At 38.6% G+C, this 25,768-nt stretch overlaps 3 protein-coding genes across 9 annotated transcripts in view; 2 read left to right on the forward strand and 1 right to left on the reverse strand.

Annotated features, from left to right (window-relative positions):
* Nucleotides 1-1,294, forward strand: part of SLC7A6 (solute carrier family 7 member 6) — a 28,828-nt gene extending 27,534 nt beyond the window's left edge. For all 6 annotated transcript variants that reach the window (XM_085235041.1, XM_085235042.1, XM_085235043.1 and 3 more), the window contains one exon: nucleotides 432-1,294. In XM_085235041.1, coding sequence (XP_085091167.1) covers nucleotides 432-526 — 95 coding nt within the window. In that variant the 3' untranslated portion in view covers nucleotides 527-1,294. The remainder of the gene's footprint in view (nucleotides 1-431) is intronic.
* Nucleotides 1,295-1,440: 146 nt separating this feature from the next.
* On the forward strand, nucleotides 1,441-25,020 carry PRMT7 (protein arginine methyltransferase 7). Of its 2 annotated transcripts, none has more exons than XM_085235038.1 (18): nucleotides 1,441-1,847; nucleotides 9,055-9,190; nucleotides 10,090-10,126; nucleotides 10,903-11,052; nucleotides 12,284-12,392; nucleotides 12,720-12,832; nucleotides 13,523-13,764; nucleotides 13,880-14,057; nucleotides 15,112-15,239; nucleotides 15,488-15,629; nucleotides 16,203-16,286; nucleotides 17,677-17,724; nucleotides 18,036-18,125; nucleotides 18,735-18,896; nucleotides 22,274-22,348; nucleotides 22,896-23,056; nucleotides 24,116-24,212; nucleotides 24,809-25,020. In XM_085235038.1, the coding sequence occupies exons 2-18, from the start codon at nucleotides 9,096-9,098 to the stop codon at nucleotides 24,965-24,967; spliced, it is 2,070 nt and encodes a 689-aa protein (XP_085091164.1). In that variant the 5' UTR covers nucleotides 1,441-1,847; nucleotides 9,055-9,095; the 3' UTR covers nucleotides 24,968-25,020. The 2 variants fall into 2 exon arrangements, with proteins under 2 accessions (XP_085091164.1, XP_085091163.1); XM_085235037.1 differs by lacking the exon at nucleotides 1,441-1,847 and adding an exon at nucleotides 8,659-8,808.
* SLC7A6OS (solute carrier family 7 member 6 opposite strand) lies at nucleotides 3,316-8,682 on the reverse strand. Its single transcript, XM_010718010.4, has 5 exons — nucleotides 8,524-8,682; nucleotides 7,374-7,751; nucleotides 5,553-5,753; nucleotides 4,990-5,116; nucleotides 3,316-4,205 (listed from the first exon to the last, which is right to left on the reverse strand). Exons 1-5 carry the CDS (start codon nucleotides 8,680-8,682, stop codon nucleotides 4,084-4,086), a joined length of 987 nt encoding a protein of 328 aa, XP_010716312.2. The 3' UTR covers nucleotides 3,316-4,083.
* Nucleotides 25,021-25,768: the final 748 nt, after the last annotated feature.

Consider the following 25,768-nt stretch of genomic DNA (forward strand, 5'->3'; position numbering starts at 1 on the left):
ATTACTGAGAAAACCAGAATGAGGGATGTGGGAAGGAAGATTTATAGCATAATCTTGGAACGTAACAGGATGTGGTGCTGCAGCAGTTAGTGAATATGTAAATACTCAATAATATTGTCACTGTGTGTTTTGTTTTGCTTTGCTTTTTTTCTACCGATTTTACACTCTTAGTTATAGGGAAAAAAGATTTTACTTCAGTAACTTGGCAGAGTGCTTGAGAGGAAAAACACCCTAGGCAAGAGATAATGAAATCAACAGGACAACTTTAAATATTGTTTGAAAATACTGAGTGCTTTCTTTTCTGGTTAGTACTTCCCTTAACAGAAGCGAGCCAGCTTTCTTGACAATTAACTGTCATTATTTGGGTACGTGTTGTATAATTACAGTGGAGATGGGCATGAGTTCTGATCTATCTTTTATTTCCCCTGCAGATGTAGTCACACGAAACATGCAGCTGCTCTGTTGCTGTGTTTTAACGGAGATGGACACAAATGAAGAAAAGAAATTAGAAAACAAATCTAACTAAAATTCGAAAGCCATTATAAGAACAGGAAGGAGAGTAAAATGATTACAGCAGTGAAAGGGAATAAATGGAACTGGAAAAAGTGGGAAAACTGTTTCTGCTCATCTCTCAGAGTACTTGCAGTTAGAATCCTGCATAGACCATGCCCTCATGTCATCCCCTTACAGAGATGTATTTTCAGGGCATGTTATCATTGGATAATTATTACCTATTCATTTCAGGTACACAAGCTACACGTAAATACTCTTCATTCTGAATTTTCTTCAGAATTGCTAGTAAAATGGTAAGAGCTAATGGATCAAATCAGATTTCTGCAGAACCTGCAAGTGAAGTAACGCATTTTTAACTGAACTGAAAATCACTTTGAGTCAGAGGACTGGAAGCCATTTCCAACTTAATTATAATGGATGTTTGCATGAAATGATTTGCTGTGCCATCTCAGTTCTTATCCCAGAAGACAAGTGGCCACATCACGCCATGTAATTTGTCATTACTAGCAGAAAAATGAATCAAGTTGTGCTACTATGTTTAAAGACTTCTGTCCCTTCAAGAGAAACTTACCATTTCCATATGTACATGGAAATGTGGTATCTATCTGTGGCAAGAATTTAATCAACAAAGCACCTTTCAAATAATACAAATTCCCTGATGCTGAAGATTTGATTTAGGATTCAGTGATTATGTTTTCTTTCTTTCCTGTCAGGTTGTTAGTACGTGGTCATCTACTACACGGTTATATGGAACTTTAATAATTAAAATGTTCAGTCTGAAGCTTGTAAGCATTTTTTTCTGAACTGTTTCTGCAAACACACATTCGCAATGTTACTTCAGTCAGAAAAGTCCCCATCTGAATTTCATTGTTGTTCACTAGGAAATGACTGTCCATAAACTCACAGAACAGACCACTTTTCTTTTATAGCAAATACAATGGTCCATGGCAGCAACTATATTTTGAAAACTAAGTGGCAGGAAAAAAAGTAAGAATGAAACCAGGAAACCAGGAATAAGTAGTAGTGTCTTATGGACTGATGCCAATCAGCAGTATTTGTAACTTCACAGCCCTAAGCCTAACATTAGGACACTGCTACTGAACTTTGATGTACCAAAGGGTAACATGAAGCCACTGTTCGGCCAGCAAAACAAGATACCCTTCAAAAAACACTCCTATGATTTTTATCTTAATTTAAAACGTTGCTCTCAGCTGAGTTTGTCCATGTGTATGGTTATTGTGCATTTAAGGTGAACTTAATCTTGTGACCACAAGATTATGGCTGAAGCCATGTCTCCTTCAACTGCTGCACATCTCCATCATCTGCTTGAATAAGTGAGTATATCTGGATTCTTGTACTGATTTCTTGTTCAAGGTTATCTTAAACAAAAAGCTATAGATAACTGCAAGATGCAGAGGATGCAAAAATAGTCTGGGCTATTTTCATGAAGCAGCATTGGTATATAAGAAGGTTAAAATTCCAAGTGAGGAAATTTGAACGCAGTTGGAAGGTAAACATGCAGGGTGTTCTTGATATTTAATTTTAAAAATAACATTTAGCTTTCTTACTGTAGCTCTTTGGTCTTGTGTATGATTAGTATACGTTAACAGTATCTAACTTAAGGCACCTGTCCCATGGGCAGCATAGCTTTAACAGGCTTGGGTTGTGACATAATAGTCACAGTATTCTTCCTGAAAAGAAACATTTTGTTACCTTGGTATCACCATTCAGAACTAATAGACCACAGAATCCCTGCTGCACCTACAGCTCCTGACTGACTTTGATCTAACATTCCATTAGCTACTTATTACAGACTTAAGTAGGAGAGTGTTTAAATACTTTTAAGTAAGTGTCTAAACAAGCAACTATCAGTTTAGGGGATACTTACAAAAGTGATTGCTATACTGAAGACATATTCAGTACTGCAAGATTTATTAACTGTTAGGGATCAGCCAGATGGATTAATCCCATTTTTACACAGTTTGCATGTAAAATTACACAGGTGATGATGCTAGGTTATCAGCTGACAGCTGCAGTACAGCAAAAGCTAAGTATATAATGAAGGAAATAACCTATGTTTGGAGACTTAAGCCAGACAAAAAGACTAGCGTTTGGGATGCTGCCCTCTTCTGGACCTAAGAGGGAAATTTAACTAAGAGTAGCATAGGGTACTAAGAACTCTTGCAGAATTTGAAATTCTTCACAGGTTTCAACAAGGGCTGATAATACCTGCATTTTTAGTAATTATTAACAACAGAACATGTTACTCAGTATGGAGTTTCAGTAAGCTTTGGTGGTGTTGTGGCTTAGCTTTCACTTGCTCTGTACATTAAAGCTGGAGGCCAGACAATTCATCTGTGTCCAAAGATGTAACAGCACTTATGCAATCTAATGGTGGAAAAAAAGTGCAAAGGTATCACTGCAACTCCTAAACTTTTTGGTAGAAGCAAATATAATGGATGTTTTGGTAATCAAGGTTAAGTATGTGTATGATTAAATGGTCTCAGATTTACTACAGACTGGAACAGGTACACAAAGAAGCCAACACTGTATTTTTATATATACTTTATATATATAAAAAAATGTGTGTATATATGTACATATTTACTAACCAGACTGCAAGAACTCTGCAGCCTGTTTTCCTGGCAAAACCAAAACCTTTTAAGTGTTGGTGCTGCTAGGCAACATTACAACATAGGTCAGTGCCAGCAATCAAGTACCTGCTTACACTAGGCTGCGCAAAAGTTACAGTAATTAAAATGCTAAAGTAACTTCAGCTAACCAACTTCCGTGATCGTTGAGTAAAGAAAACTTAACCAAAGATTCTTTATTTACAATTCAAATTCATATACATTGTTCCACTAGAATTATTGGACAAAGAGGCAAAGAATGGGTGATTCAAGGCAGTTCGTATGCTCAAACACTTGTAAAGAAGGTAACTTGAAACTTGGGAACAAATCCAGTAGAAAGCACCAGGAGACAGTGCCTTTTTTCTGAGAATCCATCAGGGCAGCTATGTTCATCCTGTGAAACTTGGTACATTAGTCACGACAAGAATCTTTCTTCCGGTCCTAGCCTCAGTATCATGGAACTAGTGGAATATTCTCTTTTAAGTCATACAGCATCTTCTGTGTGGAAAGAAAATTTGTATCATCAAATGTTCGTACTCAGCTGATACTAAACAAGTGTGTCTGAAGTTGACTGAGCTTTTGTGACAGCTTGGATGGTAAGAAAAGCTTTTAGTGTTTGTTGGAATTTCAGTGCAGTACTTGACCTAGACAGTATGCATCAAGGTGAACCATGCCAGCCACAAAGTTCTAAAATGTTATTTAAAAGCCAGCCAGGCAAGAATTTAGCTTACAGCTCATTCACGTAGAGACTGGTTTTCTACTGTCCCAATTAGTACAACTTCCAGCAGAAAGTTTTTTTCCAGGTTTTTTTTTTTTCTTCCCCCCTGTAACACCTTTATGAAGAACCAGCAGCAGCTGTCTGGATTTGCAGTCTTACTGCAGTAGTTGTATGTATTTCATTTTCCAAAAAAAGAAAAAAAAAACAAAAACAAAAGGGCAATTAGTCGGAATCCAAGTCCTGGATCTCATCATAGCCAAATTCCTGTAGAACCTCCTGACGGTATTTGTTCCATGTTCTTCTCCTGTAACACTGGTCCTCATCACTGGAGCTCTCTTCAGAGTCTAAAGAAAAGTGCATTAACATTTTTGCATTATACCTTTGTTTAGTTAAACAAGTTCAGACTATTTTAACGTCTTGAGTAGCACATGTTAACAAATAGAAAGTTTGAACAACCACATTAAGTGAGATTCGACTTGTGCTTAATTATACTTGAGAGTACACGGATGGGGAATTAAGAAAGAAGACTGTTTCATGAGCATGCAGAACCAAGTCATCTATTCCTTCTCAAATCAAATCATCATTTGCGACTGCAGCACCCTGAAAAGGAGTTCTTAATTCTGACTTTGCAAAAACATCAAGTTCTGCTGTAGGTCCACAAAAGATAAACCTCTGTCTAAAGATGGCAATCTGTAAGAGCATCTGATCTTAACTACAGCAGAGCTGGAAAAGTGAAACGGATGTGTTTTAAAGCCAGTACTTCAACCTTACATGTTAGTTTTACAAGACACAATGAAACCATTTATCTGTTCACTTCCTCTATCAGAAGTTCATACTCCCCACTCTGTATGCCTTCATTCAGTGTCAACCTCCTTTGCTGTGATGCTAAAAATCACAGAATCACACAATATCCTAGAAGGGACACAAAAGGATCATTGCATCCAATTCCTGCCTTAACAAAGGACCATCCAAAATTATCCTTCTTTGTGCAGATTTAACCCAGTGTAAGAGCAGAACAGTAACCTAGCAGTGCTGTCAGTTTGTTGTTGTTAGAAAGAAAACATAGGAAAATGGATGAGATTTATATGTGCACAGCATGAAAGCAAATAATACTTAGGACAGACATACCTTTTTCTTCTTCATCTTCCTCAGCTAAGAATTCATCTTCATCAGGATAATCATTACGCCAGTTACCTTCATCATTTTCATCATCTTCATCTTCATATATTTCAGCTGGAACTTGATCATCATCTACCTGTATGTCGAAACAGAAAATTCAATATTAATACACCCACTTTGCAATAAGCAGTTTTTTGGCTACCTGTACAACAATCATAAAGAGCCAGGAGAAACTGATCTGCAAGCGCAGTAACTCAGCAGTCACACAAAGCACACTGTAGAAAAATTCATGTTGCCAGTATGTTCACAGTAACGTGGCAATCTGCTTTAGGGAAAGTGGGATGTGAATTACTTAACATTTGTCATTTTGAGGCCAGCTGAATTCTTAGTACACGAACATCATGTTAGCATTCTCTGTCATATCAGAACTGGATAGAATTAACAGTAACTTGAACGAGCACAGAACTGGCACTGAGCATAAATGGATCTTCCTTGGCCATTCTTCGTAGGACTCTAAGCATATTTATTCTTGACCTTCCTGCTTAAGGCCAATCTGTTTTTCACACCCTTACCAGTTCATATTCTTCTTTATAAGGCTGTACAGAGAGGATATTTTGGATCCAACCAGGAGCCGATGTTTCCATGCAGTAGATGTCATAAACATACTCATCTTTCTCACGGTGTTCTAATTTTTTGTGATCTTCAGAAACATTTAAACGCTCACGGATCATCTCTACTGCATTGCAAAGAATCACATCTGGATCACCAGTTTTCTGTTAAAAAAAATAAACAAACATGCAGGTCTTCATTGGAACCAGACAGACAAAGTCTCGGTAAAAGTTCCCTTTGTGACAGCAGCCAACCAGCGAAAAGTGACATTTCTGAAACACTTTCCCACTGCAACACAGATATTTGTAATATTAGCAATTTAAAACTGCAAAGAATTTTCCAATTAATGTAGTATTGTGCAGCCATGCCTTGTTTCATATAATAAGAAACAGCTGCTGGTACAGGTTCATTACAAACTACTCAGGGATATGACTAATCCTGTACACCTGCTCTTCTGATGACAGTGGTTGAAAAGGCATGTTTTAAGATAGCCTATGCTTTGGAGAGGGAGCATTACACTCACAGAAGTGCAGTAAAGATGTGCATACAGTAGCACTGATACAATGCAAATGTTTTACAGCATACGAAGTCTATGGGAGAAACAACTAAAATGTGAGAAATCAACGAGAAATTACTGACATGCCCTGCAGATAGGCTTTTTATTTTATTTTCTCACTCACCGGTAAATCAGAAGAAATTTCTTCATGCTTCCTAGTAAATCATTTGCAATAACTTTGCTTTAGTGGCCTGTATCTGAAAGTCTACATTTTTCCTCTGCTACAGCTTCTCAGAATATTTTTTCCTGATCTGATCCTACTCAGTTTTATTCCCGTTTAGCAGATTGATAGATAACAGATCTCAAATGTCTGTTTGAACTACTTAGTCTGGCTTTAGAAGAAGCAGGAGTTCATACTAAATCCTGATGGCAGAACTCTAGTGTGGCCGTTAAGAAATGCTGAAGGATGACAGCTGGTTGGGCTCTGCCTTACCAGAGAATTTTCTTTAAAACAAAGCATTCAGATTTTCCTCATAGTTATGATAGGCTGCATAAGTAAAGCATCCATCCTTCACTTACATGCAATGAAAGAACTACTAAAGGATGCAAACACAGCCCTTCTACCTTCTTTCATATGTGGTTTGGAGTCTTAAATACAAAACGTTTTTAATATCCTGTGTCCATGGGCTACCATATATAGAAGGCAGCGCTTCTTCATTTTTAAAAGTATTCTATTGAGCAGATATTCCTTCAACCAAAAAGGTACTTAACTCACACCAATGAAAACAGGAGCTAAGAACCCTGTCAAACACCTGGAGTGCTGCTATAAACAAAGCATACAAAAAAAGAAACCAACCTAAAGAATCCTGCAGATACTGCAATTACAAGGAGATGCTCAAAAGTATTTAGGGGAGTCTTGCCTACAGGTGGCATTCCTAAGTGGATGAGAAGACACTGAATTAGACTTCTTTTCTTTAGCGGGGAGAAAACGACTCAACAACCCATCTAGCAGATAAATAGGAGCATTAATATACATGAGTAGCACACAGAAAAAAAAGAGTGGTACGAGCCCACTCTGTGTGGCTGTCTAACGTTACTGCACTCCAAGATACTCACAGAAGATGCTTCTCGCACCATGTGTTAACAACTGCAAGTTACAGATCTCTGGTTGAAGCTCCTGCTGAACGCGGGAATACTCAGGATGCAGAAACCTTTAGCGGCCAGTCTGCCCACACATACCAGCCCGTGACAGAAAAGTACTGCAAGTGTGCTAGGTTTATCTGCTGACCTGTGGGTTTGTTGTAGTAAAACTGGAATCCTCCACCACCTCCTCCTCTTGCACGATATCAAACAGCTGGAAGTTCCCTCCGCAGTCTGAGCTCTTATCCACAGCACCGCTCTCCTCCCGTGACGCATCTCCTGCTGCTGCAGGGGCCGATCTGCTGCCATCGCTCCCTGCCTCACTGTCTGTGAGGGTCACAGCCGTCCCGCTGGAGCCCGGCCGATGGCTGGTGACTACACGGTAGCGGTTCTCCTTCCTCCTCACCTGCTTGGAGGAGCGGAGCTCCTGTGCTATCCGCTGTGTGCTTCCCAAGGAGGGCCGCAGGCTCTGTGCTGCTTTGTCTTTACTGATCCCTTCTTGAACGTATTTCTGAATGGGCTCGTTCTGGCAGAGGAAAAAAAGGAGAAGAAGCGTGGACCTGTTAGAGTGCATCTGGAGAAGGGATCCGCTCATCCGAGGGATGGAACACCTCCCTACAAGGACAGGCTGAGAGCTGGGGCTGTGCAGCACGGAGAAGGGAAGGCTCTGGGAGATCTGAGAGCAGCCTGTGAATATCTACAGGGGCTGTAAGAAAGAAGGGACAGACCCTTTAACAGAGTGTGCTGTGACTGGACAAGGGGAAATGGTTTCAAACTAAGGGAGAGGATACATTGGATATAAGAAAAGGTTTTTTAATGATAAAGGCAGCGAGGCAGTGGCACAGAGAGGTGGTGCTGCCCGTCCCCACAGACAGCCGGCATCAGGGGATGGGCTGTGAGCACTGATGGAGCTGTGAGCACTGATGGAGCTGTGAGCACTGATGGAGCTGTGAGCACTGATGGAGCTGTGAGCGTCTCTGCTCAGCGCAGGGAATGCGAGCAGCCGGCCTTTAAGGCCCCTCCCAACTCAAACGAATGGAAACGGTGACACCACCAGCGGTAATCTCGCTCCTTTCTAGAAGCGCTCAGAAGTTAACTCACAATATCCTTTACAACTAATTACAGCGGAACAGAAAAAACAGTTCTTTCCAATACCAAAGGCCGTGCATCAGCTGGAAGCCGCTACCCCTGCGTAACCAAACTCAGCACCGCCGTCGGCTTCCTCAGCCCCAGCCCGCAGGCCGCCCAACGCGCACCCACCCCCGCGAGCGGCGACAGCGCGAGGATCCCGGCGGTACCTTGGAGGACACGGTGGCCACCAGCTTGAAGACGCCCCTCTCCACCGGCGCTCCCTGCCCGGGCTCCGCCCGCAGCCGCTTGCAGGCGAGCAGCAGCGCCTCGGCCGGCTCCGCGCCGCCCCGCTTCCGCTGGACGCGCAGCACGGCCGCCCGCTCCATGGCGCCGCGCGGCACGCCGGGACGGGGCGGGCACTGCCGGCGGCGCCGCGCGGTGCAGGACGGGCGGGCGGTGCGCCGCTTCCGCGGGAGGAGGCGGCGCGTGGTTTGCTGGGATCCGCGCGGCAGGTAGAGGAGCGGCTGGGGGTGGGCTTTTGGGTTTGTTTCTTTTATTCCCGGGTAGGGCTGCGGGATGAATGGGGGTTGAAAACGTTCTGATAGCGCAGCGGGAAGGCGGCGAGCTGTGCTGCTGGCCGAGGTGGCTGTAGCAGGGGTGTGTGTGTGTTTGTGCGTGCACCCCGAGCTATGCAATGTCAGTTGTGTTCACTGAAGGTGTTTTGTTTGCTCCACAACCGATGTTTTGCGTCCCGACAGCAAAATTGCCCGTACATAAATAACGTACATCGAGATCGATCATGAAGACGTTTTGTGGAAGAGCCAACCCGACCACGGGCTCGTTAGAGTGGGTAGAAGAGGATGAGGATTATGACTACCACCAAGAAATTGCGAGGTATGCTGGGAAAAGTCAGCCTTCTGCTTCGAGTTTGCTTCCATCTCCGTAGAAATCCCAACGCTGATGGGACAGGCTGAATGTTATGGCATGTATGGGGCTGAACAGTATGTGTACAGTTTCGTAGAGAACTTCCCAAGAAGTTCCACTGAGGTTTTTTGAACATTTCCTGAAGATGCTGATTTTAATACCAGTGTTCATCCAATTGTGGCAAAGACTGTTGGCTGAATTTCTTTCAGATCCATTCTGCCACACAGAATTGATGCTTGTCTGTTCCTGACTCAAGTTGTTACTAATATGGGGGAGTTGAGGTTGGATATTAGGAACAATTCCAGTTCTGACAGAGCAGTGATGCAGTGGCACAGCTGCCCAGGGAGGTGGAGGTCACCATCCCTGGAGGTGTCCCAGAGCTATGGGGTTGTGGCACTGAGGGATGTTGGCAGTGGGCATGGTGGGATGGAGTTGAACTTGGGGATCTGAGAGGTCTTTTCTGTCCTTAATAATTCTGTGATTTTATGATTAATTTAGCTTTTGGTGTGTAGATTCTGGTAATTAATGTCATTAGACAACCTTTAATTGCTTTGTATGAACCTCCCTCTGTTCCAGCTGTTATTTCACAGCTGTCTGTCTGTAGGTCCATACTTTTGGTTCCATTGTTGGAGAGAGGATATATGCCAGCAATTAATTAGATCATGGGAATTCATGACCACACGGCTGAAATTACTTAATTCCTTACGTCTGGGAAAACACTTGGGTCTTCAAAGAGCATGTCATAGTTATCTGCACATTCATGGGATGTGGGACTGGTTGCATTAGTAGGGGAAAACAAAGGCTGTCCAGTGAGACCTAGCAACCTGCAGTGTTTCACAGTATGTTGACTGGAGTTTTGTTTATTGTAGATCACGCTATGCAGACATGCTTCACGATAAAGACAGGGTAAGTGTAGAAGCAATGAACTTTTAAATGGTGAGGAAACAGTCACTTTCTTTCTCTTGAGCAGCTGTCACTGCATGATGGTACAGATTTCTCCAAAGGATGAAGTGTTCAGATTTGTACTCCACGTGTGACCTGCTCTTAGATCAGGAGATGCCTTCTTACATCTGTCTCTAGTGTAGTGTTTTTTTTTTTCCTGCAGAATGTGATATTTACACTCAGTAGCTGCTTTTGTTGCTCTGTATTTTACATTTTTGTTGGGATGTTGACAAAGCTCACAGTAAAATTTCACAAGCTGTAAATGTGAAGCTAGACTTCAGAGTTCTGACAGGAATGCAAATAAAGTCTGTCTTTATTCTCCCATTGTGATTGGGTGTATTTACAGATCAAGATTGCGAAGAAAATTAAGATCAATAGCATATCTACAGGTGTGATGAAGCCTGGAGGAATGGTTTAAATGTTCTTTACACTCTAGCTGTTTGGTCACAAACCTTAAAAAATTTCTGTGTGTCTACACTGTGACACCTTGAAGCAAAAACATGGTTATTATTGTCAGCTTCACAAAATGTCTTGCCTTTGTAAACGCTTTCACTAACAATGGCTTTGGTGTGACTGTACAGCATAAGGAATGACTGTAGGCCTTTTTTCTAATGATGAGTACACATAGTCTGAGAAGGCAAAATTTCTGCACAAAAATTAAAAGTAGGTAGAAGGTTGTTGATCTCGTTTTATTAAAAAAGAAATCCCTATGCATTTACTTACTTATTTCATTTTCACAGAACATGAAATATTACCAAGGTATTCGTGCTGCCGTAAGCCGCGTAAAGGGAAGAGGTGAGAAAGCAATTGTTCTAGACATAGGGACTGGCACCGGACTCCTGTCTATGATGGCAGCTTCAGCAGGTGCAGATTTCTGCTACGCAGTTGAGGTAAGCATTTGTTACAGATTGCATCCATGTTTGCTTTCTGAAGTGCAGATTTGATATCTTTATGTGCATGAAAAGAGATAGATCTTAAAAGAGTATAGCTGAAAATGCATAAAACATTTTTTTAGGACCAGGTTCTGCAAATAAGCAGATCATCTAACAGTCCAGTTTTATACTGCTCTGTCTTCCCTACTTAACTGAACTCCAGTGTAATATGGAAAACTTGAAGAATATTTTTGAACACAGTGAATATTCTCAAGCCATGTTGCTGATCTTCCTGAGTTTCATTTTGTTGATGGGCTCTTAAACCAGTAAATCTAAACATGGACCACATTTTAATAGACTGCCTCATAAACTGATTTTTCCATCTCTGTGTTTAGATAGAGCATCTCCTGCTGTATTGACAGTTTTGAATCCTGATGGTTGTTAACAGCAGTTACTTACGTTAAGGGTAATACCAGGGATATTTTGGCCAATTTAACATATTTTTTCAATGCATTTGTAGAAACAAAGAGAATATTCACTTGTCCCTAGGTTGTGTCTGGAAGCCATAGGTATATAAGTTCTAATAGCAGTGTATTATTCCAGTTATGGAATTGGGGCTAGGTTCCAACGTGGCCACAACTCTCTTATCCTGAGTAGTCAGATTTCATGGCTGGGTAGAATATTCAAAATCAGTATGCTTACAGTCTGGTCATTAAGCCCTTTTACTACACTCTTCATTATTCTGTTATTTTCAAGCTGTCTCTTTATTTTTCTCTTTGTTCTGAATGTTATACTGTTAATTAGAGCAGAATGATGGTATATTCTGGTGACTGTTTCTGTACTGGTTCTTTTTTCCCCTTTTAATTACTATTTTATTTACTTATTTTTACATCTTGAGCACATAGAGGTTTCTTGGAGCCTCTTCTAGAGCGTATGTCCCTTTACGTTTAAGGACAAGTTTGTTTACTGTAAATGTTAAACAATTCATAAGGTATGTTCTTGTCTTTCAAAAGTTAAAGTGGAGTAACTTTTGGAGACAGCTGAGAGCCAGGCTTGAACTATGCCATTTGAGGCCTATGAACTTTGGAAGGGAGGCTTAAGGTCTCTTGTTTTGTGGTCATGAACTTCAAGCACAAGAAAAAATACAGATGTAAAATTTTAGCAACACTAAACGTGCTGCATTTTGTGTTGTTGTATTTTTGAAAGCTAATAGTAGCTAACCAGTTTGTTGCAATCTTGCTATTTACAGGTTTTCAAACCCATGGCTAATGCTGCTGTGAAGATAGTGGAGAAAAATGGTTTCCATGACAAGATTAAGGTAATCAACAAGCACTCCACTGAAGTCACAGTTGGGCCAGGTGAGAAATATAAAGCTAGGTTTATATATGCATTGCACTACTACTTCAAAACTTTAAGGAAATATGTATTTTTATGCTTCTCCAAATGATTTTAATTAAACAAAGGAAATCCTTTTCTTTCCAGAAAGTAATATTGGTGAATTATTTCATGAGGAAATATTTCTGGTAATATTTCAATAGTTATGTAGTCAGTAAACTTCTACAGGAAAATATTTTGCTTCAACAGATTCTCTGTCAGGAGAATGTTTTTGAATGGCTTGTCTTTTCAGCATACCAGCTTCTTGAAAGATATGTCTTAGTACAGTAATAGTAAATTATGTCTTTCAGATGGAGATATGCAGTGTCGTGCAAATATCTTGGTAACAGAATTATTTGACACAGAGCTGATAGGAGAAGGTGCTTTACCAACCTATGAGCATGCCCACAAATACCTCGTACAGGTAAGAAAATGTGGTGCGTCAGATTTCTCCCTAGGGATCTTTTTTGGAGTAGGATACAGGTAGATGACAGAATGTCAGCTTTCTAGGCTTCCTTTCACCTGTTTTCACCTATAAAGATAATAACACTGCTTAACTTTTTACAGCTTTCCATTGTAATTGGTCTGTTTGCAAAAGCATAACTCCTGAGCTTCACAGTTAGATTTTAGTTCTGTGTTTATTTAGAACAACTTTTATGTGCTTTAAACGTGGCTATGAAGTTGTCATTGAATAAATATTTGAGCCAGTATTCTATATCTATATGTAAGCATATACTCATTGCAATAACAAATTCTATGTTAATGTTGATAACTTAATAGTTAAGTGCTCAAAATAGATCTGTCACCTCAGGATGAGAATGCAGATGTAAGTTTAACTGAGCAAGTGATATTGTTGTATCGTTAATAAAACAAAGTGATCTTTCAAAGTCATTCTTCTAAAGGATGCCCAGTGGGGTGGACAGGCCTGTCATATTTCACAGAGAGAGAGTGTTCTCTGTCAGATGTCTGAGAAATAATCAGAGCTTAAGATTTCGAAGTTTCCAGTCTAATTACTTTTTCTTTAAATTGGTTGGCATTTCAATTGATTTGATTTTCGTGTATGTTAATAAGTCAGCTTTGTTGAATTCTTTTACCCTTTGTTTTGCACATTCAGGAAGGATGTGAGGCAGTGCCTCACAGGGCAACAGTGTATGTCCAGTTAGTGGAATCCAAAAGGATGTGGTCCTGGAACAAACTGTTTCCTATTCATGTTGAAGCAGAGGATGGTGAAAAAATTATTGTCTCCCCTTCAGAAATGGAGAACTGTCCAGGTGTTCCTTCTGTTTGTGATATCCAACTGAACCAGATGCCTTCAAGTGACTTCACTGTCCTCAGTGATGTGGTGACTATGTTCAGGTAGAGTAGGCCCTGCTTTGTTCAAAACAAACTATGCATTCTGCTTAGCAAGCAGGTGAGAATTTCTGAAGAATACTGAACTGTTTCTTTTCACAATTTTGGTGCTTCTCTACAGTGTGGATTTCAGTAAGCCAGTAAGGAGTGCATCTACCTGCTATAAAGTGCAACTGGAGCCTGTGAAATCTGGCAAGGCACAAATTGTGCTTTCCTGGTGGGATATTGACATGGACCCTTCTGGAACAATAAATTGCACAATGGCTCCATACTGGGTAAAACCCACATCTGCTGTCCAGGTAAAATACCGAGCCCTCAGATACTATCATCAGATGAATTGCAGTAATTATTTTAAGGTCCTACTGGGTATTTTAAACAGCTGTCTTGTAAACTGTATAGGAACATTGCTAATATTTTATGTATTGGAAGGTGATAAATCATAGAAATGCTAATTTTATGCACAAATTTTAGGTTTGCTTTAATGTAAAGGTGGGGCTGCCTTGTAGATCTACAGTTCTTGATTTTTTTTATTTTACTTTCAAGAAAAAACAATTTCCGCTTTTTTTTTTTTTTTAAAACTAGTCTCTGTCCTTGGTCAGAATATCAGGCTGTGTTTTGCTTCCATGTAGTTTTTGTATTAAATTTCCAAATCTTTTAACTTAAATATATTTATATTCCCATAAAGAAGACAACTATTAGGGAAAACTGCTTGATAGGGGATATTGAGAGGAATGGGAGATCGCTGTTAAACTAGTCTCCTGAGTTTTTGTATTTACTTGTAGGATAAAGTTAGTCAAAAGGAAACTGCAGAGCACTTGTTTGCACTTATGTGTTTGAGAATAAAAAGGAAAACTAACAAGCTTCAGGGCATTTAGTTGACTTAACACATTTGCATTACTGAAAGCAACTTTTTGAAACATGTAGATAGCTGTGTTGTCATGTCACAGTGACACTAATTGGGCTCGTTTGATTCATGAGACTCCAACCACCGGTCACTGTCAGCAATTCAATACGTTTCTAATGTAAGTGAACTACAAAGGTAAAACAGCATTAATAAATATAAAATGTGTTTTTGTTCTGGTTTTCATTTCAGAAAACACAAGCTCACATACACAGCAAGCCATTGGTCTCAAGCTTATCCTATTTCAAGACAAGTATACAGAGTACCTTTATTCAATGCACAGTATTATTCCTTACTCAGCCTTGCTAAGATGAACAGGAATCTTTCAACTAGTCGTATATCAGTGCTTCAAAGTCATGCCCGTTCTTACTAATTGATTCTTTGTATTTCTTTACATGTGTGTTTACTGTTTGAGTTAATCCCTAAGGTTTTGTTTATCAACTCCTTTTCAGTGGAGAGATCACTGGATGCAGTGTGTTTATTTCCTTCCAAAAGAGGAGCAGGTTCTCCAGGGTCAGAAGGTGCACCTGACTGCCTGTCGTGATGAGTACTCCGTCTGGTATACGCTACAGAAAGCCAGGTAATGAGATATGCGTGTAAAAAAGGGGTGGTACCTTCCTCCAAGCTGGACTAATTGCTGTGCTTACAGCTGAACTGTTTTGTGGAAGAACAAGATTGAAAACAAGAGACTAGAAAATTACTGAAAGCCTAAACAAATTAAAACACACTGCAATGAGCAGGTGAAAAAAAAAAAAGTGATGCATAGAAACACAACTGAGCTTTGGACTGCTGGAACCTGTACTTACTCTACCATTTTTGTTGTTCCAGAGAAGAAGATGAGAACAAGGCAGATGCTCGTGTTGAGAGCCCTGTTTGTAGATGCCAGGCTCACCTTCTTTGGAACAGACCACGCTTTGGGGAATTGAATGATCAGAACCGAACACGCCAGTACATCAAGTCTTTGATGCATGTGAGTGCACATTCCCTTTAGGTTCCTGGCTTCTCTGATAGGTGTATTGTTTTAGTTGTAATAATCATTTTTGGAATTTTTTCTCCTTTGCAAATGAGTTTGTTCATAGAGTGTATTTTGTTTACATCAGTAAATTGGATTTTGTTATGCTATAACAAATACCTCTTTGGTGTGTCTTTTGTTTTTTTCTAATAGCAAGCAAGCATTTTTTTAATAGGAATTTTAGGAGCTCTGTGTATTTGTGAAAAGGTATATTGGTGATTGGATAAAGACAGGCTTTTTATGGTCATGTGTGTATGGCAATAAAAACATACTCTTCTACACACCCATGTGTGTTGATGAAACCATTTTCTTACCTAAAACGAGGGATTACATGAACATTTCTTACACTATTCTGTTCTGCTTGAAGTCCTTATATTAGTAATGTATATCTCTGTCCTTATTTGCTATGCAGCTGTAAAAAGTGAGGCAAAACATCTCCAAAATGTCCAGGACATGAGAATTCTTTCATTTGGAATAGGAATAATAGTGACAATTTATTTTCAATAACAGTGACAATTTATTTTCCCATAGGTTCTGAAAACAGATAGCGTTTGCCTTTGCATCAGTGATGGCAGCCTGCTGCCTGTATTGGCTCATTATCTCGGAGCAGAGCAGGTACAGTACTTCCTCCTGGGTTGTTTTTTTTTTTTTGACCTCTGTGTTTTTGTTTGGTGTTTTCAGATTTGTTGTACTCCAGTCCATTATTTAATTATTTCCAGTGCCTCTTCAGTGCCAAGCAAGAAAGAGGCTCCCATTGTGTTGAAAAGTAGGTTAAATTCATCAAGCTGAACTCTAGGGAGATAACAGTAACCAATTTTGATGTTTGCCAATGCAAAGCCTTGAATGGAGGTGCTGTTTTTCATGCCTTGCTGATTGCTGTTTACCTTCACATATACTGGGGCTTTTGAAAATTCCCCCAGCCAAAATGTCTGGCAGGCTTTTCTTCTTCTTTTCTATTCACAGTTCTATAATTACATTTATTATCCACTTGAAAGTGGAAAGTCTGTAACAGCCAGATAAGAGGCTTTAAGAATACTGAACCTGTGTGTAGATGAAAGACTGAGAGTTGCCTGGCTGTCACATTTACATACATACCTTACTTGATGCATTCCTGCTTGAGGCCCTTCAAACCAAAATCTGTCATAGTAGGACTGAATATCCAGAAATGTGTAATGTAGTATAGCTCCAAAGGAGATGCTGGGCAGCCCATAGAAATGAACAAACGTGCTGAGGTAAACTAGTGACCAATGGCTCCCTTATTTTTGCCTTTAGTCTTACAAGGGGCCAGTCTGTTTTCCTATGAACTCGTAGCAGCATATTGCTTAATGATTCACTAACACTGAATGAAACCTAAATGTTTTCTTATGTTTTTTTCTTTTTCCCTTACTTTGAAATGTCTTTGCAGATTTATTTATTTTTAATAAGCCTAACATCTGGATATCTTGAGTGAACATTCTGATGAACAGGAAAATTAGGGGAAGTTTTGTAGGTTGACTGGCAATATAGTAAAAACTGCTTATCACACCATAACCATGTTCAGAACATAAACTATACACAATGCCATTCATGTCAAGTCCCCCTGAAGCTTCCATCCTGATAAACCTAAATCCCCAAACTCTTGTCAGAGTGGGAATTTGAATATCTGGCTGATTGCAGTATGGATTTTATGGTTTTGTTGTAAGAGTTTCCTTTTTAGGAATATCTTTGCATTAATTCAGAGGTAAATATATGCCTAGAGCAAACATTAATGTTATGTGCATCTTTAAAAAGGAAAATGGTTGCATTCAGTACTGTTTTTTTTTCACTCTTGCACAGCTATGAAAACAGCATCATATAGCCAGTAGTTTTATTGACAAAAGACTGTAGCATAGATGTGTTTTTTTATTAGGCATGTGCAGGTTCAGTTCATTAGAGTATCAAAATATCTCCAGCATCATTCAATCTGTAATCATTTTAACTAAGAACTACAAAGCTAGTTTGACTATCTGTGGTGTATTTTCTGTAGGTGTTCACATTAGAAAACTCTACTGTGTCCTGCTCTGTCATGAAAAAAGTAAGTATTTGGTTTTCTGTTAAAGCAGTAAATATTTGTTGTGAGGATGAGGGGAATGTGAGAGCATCATGTAGTTGCACCAGCCTCACCTAGAAGGTGAGTTCTTTTCTCCTGCTGAAGGATGTTCTAAGTGCATGCACCTTTCAGGAACAGACTTGTCCCATCCTGAGGGCTGAGTTGTGGAAGGCAGTTTTTAAAAATTTCTTTTGGGTGTTTGTTTCTTGTTTATTTTTTATGAAAATATTATTTTGGTGTGGATGTGAGTCTCAATTGTAGCTTTTGATAAAGACAGAATGTTACTTTTTTTCTAGTTTTTTAAAGCCAATCATCTTGAAGATAAAATTAAAATAGTAGAAGCCCGTCCTGAGTTGCTGACGTCATCTCACTTGGAAGATAAAAAGGTACGGAATAGTCGTCCAGCACTGAATATCAGTGGTGTGACAGGAAGAGGAATATGGAAGTGATTTTTGCTTTCCAATTTTGCTGCTGTAACCACAGTGAACCACAGTTCATACAAAGTAGCAATCATTTGAGACTTCCACCTGCTGAAACTGAGTGAAGCACAGTTTAAAGACTTGGAGGTTTTTTGTTGTTTTTTTGTTTTGCTTTGCCTTTGAAAGGTATGATTTTCCCTTCCAGCATAATGTACACCTGCTGTAATAGCAGTTAAGCAGTTTAACTGCACAGATACTTTGGGGCTGCAGCTCTTCTTCCTCAAGACAATCTGAAGATCGCAGACTATCAGGATGTCCTAAAATCCTTAAATTTGCAGAGTTCTGTGACACTTCTTATTAAGCTTTCCATTTGAATACTGCATTTTTTCATGGAATTTTAAAATTCAGCAACTTGAGAAGATGTCTGTTACACAGTATTAAATCCATATGGAGAAGTTTTTATCTAGATAACTTTGCTTGTTATATTGCATTGTCAGCTATTGAAGATGTAACTAGCCTATGTTATTCCTTGAACTGTTGTTCTCTATTGTAACGCTGTCTCTTTTCTTTGCCAAGATTTCTGTTCTTGTTGGAGAGCCATTTTTCACTACAAGCTTGTTGCCATGGCATAACCTGTATTTCTGGTATGCTAGAACGGCTGTGACCGAGCATCTTGCCAGCAATGTCACTGTCTTACCTCAGTCTGCTGCCTTGCACATGATGATTGTGGAGTTTCAGGTGAGACTGTTGAAAACCATCCATTTTGCACTGATATGAAAGTGTACTCAGTTTTAGGTGAATTCATAAGTTTTTAACACCCAAGTTTGTGTAGTTATAATGCTTTTCACTTTGATTTGTGTTGTGTTTGCCATCTGAGAATATTTGACATCTTGGAGATGAGTTTTGACATTTCAGCCATCCCTTGTCAGAAAATTACCTTGAAAATTTTTGCAATCTTAAATGAAAAGATTGAATGCTTTAAAATATTTCTTTAGGTTAGACAGATAGCATGTCAGAGTTGTGGTTATTTATAAAATGTAATACTATGTAAAATAACAAATTTTTAAATGATATTTGAGTGTAAGACCACAAGTAGATTCCATAATTGAATGTTTATTTTCTTTGAAACCTTGGAGAATGCACACAGTTCTGAGCTTGGGGTCATATTAGGTTGAAAAGTAATCTTTGAGAAATTTTACAAAGGTGTAAACTTTTTTTTTTTTTTCTTTTATTAAGAACTGTAAGATGGTTCGTAAATGTTATTAAGAGTTTGTCTACAGTGACAATGGAAATTGCAGAAGTACTTCATACACTGAGTTTCTGTCCAGTAGCTGAAGTGAGGGAACTCTCTATTCTGAAATTGTGCAAATAAAATATACGTGTCTATAAAACAAAAAATGGAATATTATCTAACATGTTCACCTAATCATAACCTTCAGTTTCTTTTCAAAATACCAGTTCTTCTATTTCCTCTAATTGACCAACTGTGCAGTTTTGCCTGACCTTTCTTTCCCTTCAGAGAGAAATAAATACAGTATCATTCTGATACTCTTTAACCTTGTTCCCAAATATCTACCCTCGATTTATACACATGAAAACATACATGTTCTTTTTTCCTGTGTGATTATTCATCCACACTGCATGTTTTTGCATAGATTTCATGTTTTTTCTGCAGAAGTGTAGAGAATTTGAAATGTATTTTAAGAAAATAATGTAAATCTGAGTCATGTAATAGGAAGCAGATGTTTAATCAACAGTAATCAGATTGAAATAAGCAGTTAATTTTAATCTTATGCTCTTTTATCCTGAGGATTTACATCCCCAGAATTCAAAGGGTTTCATAAGAAAGTAAATACTATTCTCTTCATGTTTTGGATGACAAAACTGAAGCCTGCAGAGTGATTAAGTTTATTCTGTAATCTTGTAGCTGAACCTAGAATGACATTCATATGACCTGAACCTCAGTTTTATGCCTTTGTGTTCAGTGTTGTGTTCAGAGATGATCCTACGTGGCTATCGAGTTAGAACATTGAATTTGCTCTGTTCCATTAAGCTACTCCGAAAGCTATAACTTAAATTTGACACTTCCCTCTTTGTTCAGTGGTGAATCTAGTCTGAAACACTAGAATGTGTTGAGTTTCGTTTTGGTTTTAGATAAGTTCTGCATTTGTCAGTTCTGGATTAGACAGAAGAAACAGACAAACTCTTGTAAGGTATTCTGCAGAAGTTCTATAGTCTGTTTTGTGCTGTCAGAATAGCAGTATCTCATTACACTTAGGCAGTTAGCTAAAGCTGGATTCAGAAGAAGAAATTTGATGAATGTTTTCCAGTTATAAACGTGTTAGTCCATAATTTCATTCAGGGAGCAGGATGCTACGTGCCTAATTTCATAGTTCTAACAACATAATATTGTAGAAGTCTGTAGCTACCAATGATTGGTTATGGGATGTTATCTTTAGAGGTGAATGCAGAGAGATTCCTTACACAAAATGTCTCATAATCCTATTTAAAGTTCTAGTGCATCTTGTTCACCATGAGGTGAATATGACCTGGAAAACAGGCGTAGTAGAAAATCTATTTTATTCAAGTCTTCTGTGGGCTGCAGAGGGGAAAACTATATTGTAAATCTTTCATGCCTTATTCTTTCTTTCACTGTCAGTCAATCTTTCCAGCAAACTGAGGGGGAAAATGTTAGGTTTACAGGTTCACTGTGAGTATTCAGTGTAAGGTCTTTTTTTCTCCCAAGAAAGGCCTTGCCTTGAATATTGCATGCAGTTTTGGCTTTCATACTGTAAAAAGGATATTAAAATACTTGAATGTGTCTGTAGGAGGCAACAAAATTGATAAAAGGGCTATGAGGATGGTCAAACAGCAGAACAGGCTTCCTATCGAGGCACTTGATATGGCCCACGCCTGTCAGTGTTCAAGAGACATTTGGATAATGCCCTTTATAATATGCTTTAACCTTTGGTAACCCTGAAGTGGTAAGGCAGTTGGACTTGACCATCTCTGAAGGTCCTTTCAAGCTGAACTATCCCGTTCCATCCCATATATTTGGTTGTGAAACATAGTAATGAACAGGTAATAAAAATGAGTATGTCTCCAGTTAGTGAGTGTTCTTATTCTATTAGAGACCATTAATGCGGTCTATGAAAAGGCAGAAGTTGAACTGAATCACTTGTCTGTCAGTTGGATTGTAAACTCAGTAAGTATGTATGTGTATGAAGTGCCTAAAATGAGTATACTCATCTTTGGAGTGCTAAAGGGGGAAGTAGGATCGTCCAGTGAGCTGTAAGATGTCTGGTTGATGTCTGCGAAATGTAAACCAACTGCTTGAGTAATTGGTTCAAACCAGTACACTGACTGACTGGAGAACATTTGTGAGGCCCTGAACAACAATTTTATTTGAGAGTAAATTTTGTCATCTGTGTATGTTTGTATTTTTAAGACAATACAATGCACATTGAATTTTTGAGAATATATTGCCTTCAGCTCATCCAGTAATTTAATTTTTATCTGGCTATCATGAATTTGTTGTATTACTACTTAACTTTGTTTTCCATCTAAATAGATGAGGAAATACTCCCTAAAATATTCATTCAACTGAGTGGTTTCTCTTTATGTTTTTTTCTTATGATTACACAGAAATTGCTCTTGTAGTAAGAATTCAGATCTTCTGAAGGAAAATTATTCTGAAGGAACATTTTTGTCTTAGTTTAATATGTAATATTTAGGTATCTCTTGCCTCTCTTTACCAGCTATACATTCTACAAGGAAGAATGATGGTTTGTTATCTTACTTGTCTTCAGACGAAAGTGCTCAGCACTGATATAGCCCTAGTTAGGAAGGAACTGATTCAGACCAATTCACTTAGTGAAGATCAACTAAAATACAAATCCTCAAAGTATTGACTACCTTAAATTCTACTAAAGGTCTGAATTCCATCCTGTGATTTACAGGTGTAATGTCTTATGTCCTGTAGTGTGGCAACCTAGGTTTGGCTGGCCTGATATGAACAGGCTGGAGGGAGGTGCATGCACTTGACTAACAGTTGACTTTACAGCTAAAACTCTTTCCATTAACAGAGTCAAACAAAATCCTGTTTTCCTTTTTAGGACTTATGGAGAATCCGGAGTCCATGTGGCACCTGTGAAGGTTTTGATGTGCAGACTATGGATGACATGATTAAAGTAAGGCTGTTTAACAATGAGTGTGTTAGTCAACACCACTGTTCCAGTTTTTCATAAATATTGTGACTTTTGAATAAACTCATCTAGGAGTTGTTGATAAATGAATCCTGCAGTCCTCACTTGCCCTAGCAGGTACTTTTAATAGTGAGCAGGGCTCTGTGAGAAAGTGATGAGACTGATGAAAGGTGAGATTTATCTATCAGTTTCTAGAGTTGCATTGTGTATCTCCGTATTTGTGGTAGCCATTTAGATTGACTTTATAGTCACTGTGTGGGAGTACAGTACTCTACACTGTAGAGTAGAATTCATCTCAGGAGAGAGTTTGAATGCATTCTATCTTGAAAATACCCATTTTTATCTGCCTGTTGAGGACTAGCAATCAGTACATGCATGCAGTACAAGGTTTTCCTTTACCTAGGAAGTACAGAACTTCAAAGTTGGAACTTTATTGCCTAAATATTCTGAAGTCACAATGCATAATTTGAATAGAGGGACTATTTGCCTTTGGATTGTTTTCAGATAATTTTATTACTTTTTCTTTCTTCAGAATTCTCTGAATTTTAGAGAATCAAAGGAAGCAGAACCTCACCCTTTGTGGGAGTACCCTTGCAAGTCACTCTCCAATCCCCAGGAGGTTTTGTTATTTGACTTCAGAAAGACTGTACCACAACACTGTCTCAGCGCAGAGGGGTCTGTAAATCTTTTACGGTGAGTTTTCTCAGTGCTATAAATGGTTTTCAAACTGTGTGTGTTAACTAGTGGGATCATAGTCAACAATTTTAAAAAATGTAACCTAAACTTGTGGAATTTACTCCAACAGAAATTTCCCATGGCTACTCCCAATAGGCTTCAACAGTGAGAGGGTAATTATTTAGATAATATGCCTGTATGTCAAGAATAACATTTTAATAGATGTCACTATGATTTAAAATGTAAACAGGTTCATTTATCGTTTACATAAAACAAATTGTTGTTTGTTTATTTGCAGTCTTTGAATTTGTTCCCTGTTGCTGTGATCCTGCAGATGAAGCTCCTATTTAGCTTTTCAAATTATTCTGTTTAGTAGCTTTGAAGTGTACACGATCTTTCCCTTTAGCTGTAATTCTGACAGTCTTGGTATTTTTCATGTCATCTGAGATACTTTTCACCATAACTGCAGATTGTAATTACTGCTGCTCAGATATGAAATGCTGTTAAGAATTAAAAAACAGGGGAAGTTACTTGTAACTATGCAGGGTTTATGTAAGTAGATGTTTCCATTGTGAAGCCCAATTAATGGTTACACAAAACCCAGAACCATCTGTGTAGGGTCTCTGTTGCCTTTGCACCACTTGTATTTACAGGCAATACGCCAGTGTGACCTCTGCCCTTGTGAAGCACAGACTTGAAGTGAGATGGGTTGCGTGATTAATAAAAATGATCCATGAAGGTCTATAAAGGAGATACTCTCCAAATACGCTGTATCATTTCTGCCATGCTTTATTAAGTGCCTGTTAAATGACTGTGTTTATTAGCAGATGTACTTATGACTTAAGTTCCTCTTCATTGTCTTTTTTAGATTTAATGTCTGCAAATGTTTAAGAAGTTGTAAAGCATTTATCAAATTATTCGTCTGCTCAGTTTGTTTTCAGAGAAACAAGTTATTCATGCTCTCACAGCTCTCACTCTCTCCCAGCTAGATGAGGAATGGGTGCAGTGTTTAAAGACATCAGTGTTATATAAAGATAATGCTATGGTGATGGATTTTAATACCCTACTTCTCTCCAGAAAGGGAAAGAGCCATGGAGCAGTTCTGTGGATGGAATATCATCTTACTGCTGATATCTCAGTTAGTACAGGACTGATGCAGATTTCAAATGAAAAGGTACTTCTTCAATCTAATTTCATTATCTCTCCAAGTCTGTTAGGATTACTGTGCTGAAAGATGAGTCTCAGCTGGCCATGCTTGATTTACATAGTGCTTTTTATTAAACTCTTTGAATATTATGGAAGCTGAGCTAGTAGAGCTATCTGTTTATATGTTTGTGGGAAGACTCTTAAGATGAGAGTCAGAATTGGCTCCAAATGCTTCTGTAGATTGGAGCCAGAATGCAGATAGGATGCCAGTTCTAAGTAGTATTTATACAACTTAAATGCAACTTGCTTATTAACAACATACAACTTCCTTTTCTCAGTTAAACAAAAAGAAAAAATTAGAGAAGGAGGAGGTGGTTTTGGTAGTCTTTGTAAATATGTTTGACCAAATCTGTTTGTTGTCTGTAACTTCAATGTGCAGCAGATCATGTTAGATTTCAAATTATGCGTTCCTCTAATGAGTGACTGGCAATGATTGTGAGAAATTGTATCTGATCTTTCTGTACTGAACTGAAAATAAGAACTCTTGTGTTTTTATTGCATTATTACTGTCCAGGTAATCCATCTAGGATTGTAACTACTCTCACTTTTAACTCTTTCTTGTAGGGAAACTGTGAATGGAATCCCCACTGCAAGCAAGCTGTCTATTTTTTCAGTTCTGTAATTGAATCAGAAACTCTGGCAGACCTTCCTAGTGCTGTCACATATGCAATAAATTTTGACACAAAGACAGGAGAGATTGCCATGAATTTTAAGCTATTATAAAATACTTTCACTTGTGATGTAAATTATAATAAACTTATACAATATTCCTTGTATGGCAGAGATTTGGGTTTTTTTATTGTGCTTAGAGAGAAAACATTCTGAAAAATACTTTTAAATCTTTTTGGTTTCATTTTAAAAATACTTACCCAGGGAGGGAGAGAGAAATCTTTCCTTAAAGACAGGTATTCCTTGCAGGATTCATATTACAACTATACACATACTTGCTAGCATCTCTTTTGGTGTGAAACTGTATTTTGGGGTGCTGAATAGCCTTATGGAAAAACAAAATAGTTGGTATACTGGGCATTATCTGGCATTTTGGCAGATGAAGACTCTAAACCTTATGCTGACATTAGATAAATGTGAGTTAAACTCATGTATTTCTAGGCTTTGCACTTGTTGCTGTCTAATGGAAATTAATCATCAGAGCGCACAAAAAGAAATCCCAAGTCAAACTACATGTGTGTATTAGTATGCTCATTAGGGAAAAGGAAATATATGAACTACTTGCAGACTCCTGTACATTGTAGTTAGTATTAAATTGAAATAGTCTATAAATTGAAGTATGTTGCAGTGACATTCTTCTGGAGTCAGATATGCTGCATTTCTGAAGAGACATTTACTCAACAGTGGGCAAAGAATTACATAACTGAAAATTAGAAAACGTGAAGATTTGGGTTAATTGTAAGTGACCAGATGATGATAGTCTGACCAGAAATAAAAGAAAATGAGCCATAGCCTACAGACATTCAGATATCTATAGGACATAGGTAACGTGTATACGTGCAAACTTCTGGCTTA

Source organism: Meleagris gallopavo, chromosome 13, assembly GCF_905368555.1.
Source record: "Meleagris gallopavo chromosome 13, MGAL_WU_HG_1.1, whole genome shotgun sequence".
Taxonomy (NCBI): Eukaryota; Metazoa; Chordata; class Aves; order Galliformes; family Phasianidae; genus Meleagris; species Meleagris gallopavo.

What these genes read in the sequence shown, in the direction of transcription:
- SLC7A6OS (XM_010718010.4), bottom strand. Translation starts at nt 8,682, where the DNA reads ATGGAGCGGGCGGCCGTGCTGCGCGTCCAGCGGAAGCGGGGCGGCGCG. An exon ending in ATAAAGAAGAATATGAACTG is followed by an intron (nt 5,117 to 5,552) that starts GTAAGGGTGTGA and finishes TTCGACATACAG; the next exon opens with GTAGATGATGATCAAGTTCC. An exon ending in GGAAGATGAAGAAGAAAAAG is followed by an intron (nt 4,206 to 4,989) that starts GTATGTCTGTCC and finishes ACTTTTCTTTAG; the next exon opens with ACTCTGAAGAGAGCTCCAGT.
- PRMT7 (XM_085235038.1), top strand. Translation starts at nt 9,096, where the DNA reads ATGAAGACGTTTTGTGGAAGAGCCAACCCGACCACGGGCTCGTTAGAG. An exon ending in ATTTCTGCTACGCAGTTGAG is followed by an intron (nt 11,053 to 12,283) that starts GTAAGCATTTGT and finishes TGCTATTTACAG; the next exon opens with GTTTTCAAACCCATGGCTAA. An exon ending in ACATCAAGTCTTTGATGCAT is followed by an intron (nt 15,630 to 16,202) that starts GTGAGTGCACAT and finishes ATTTTCCCATAG; the next exon opens with GTTCTGAAAACAGATAGCGT.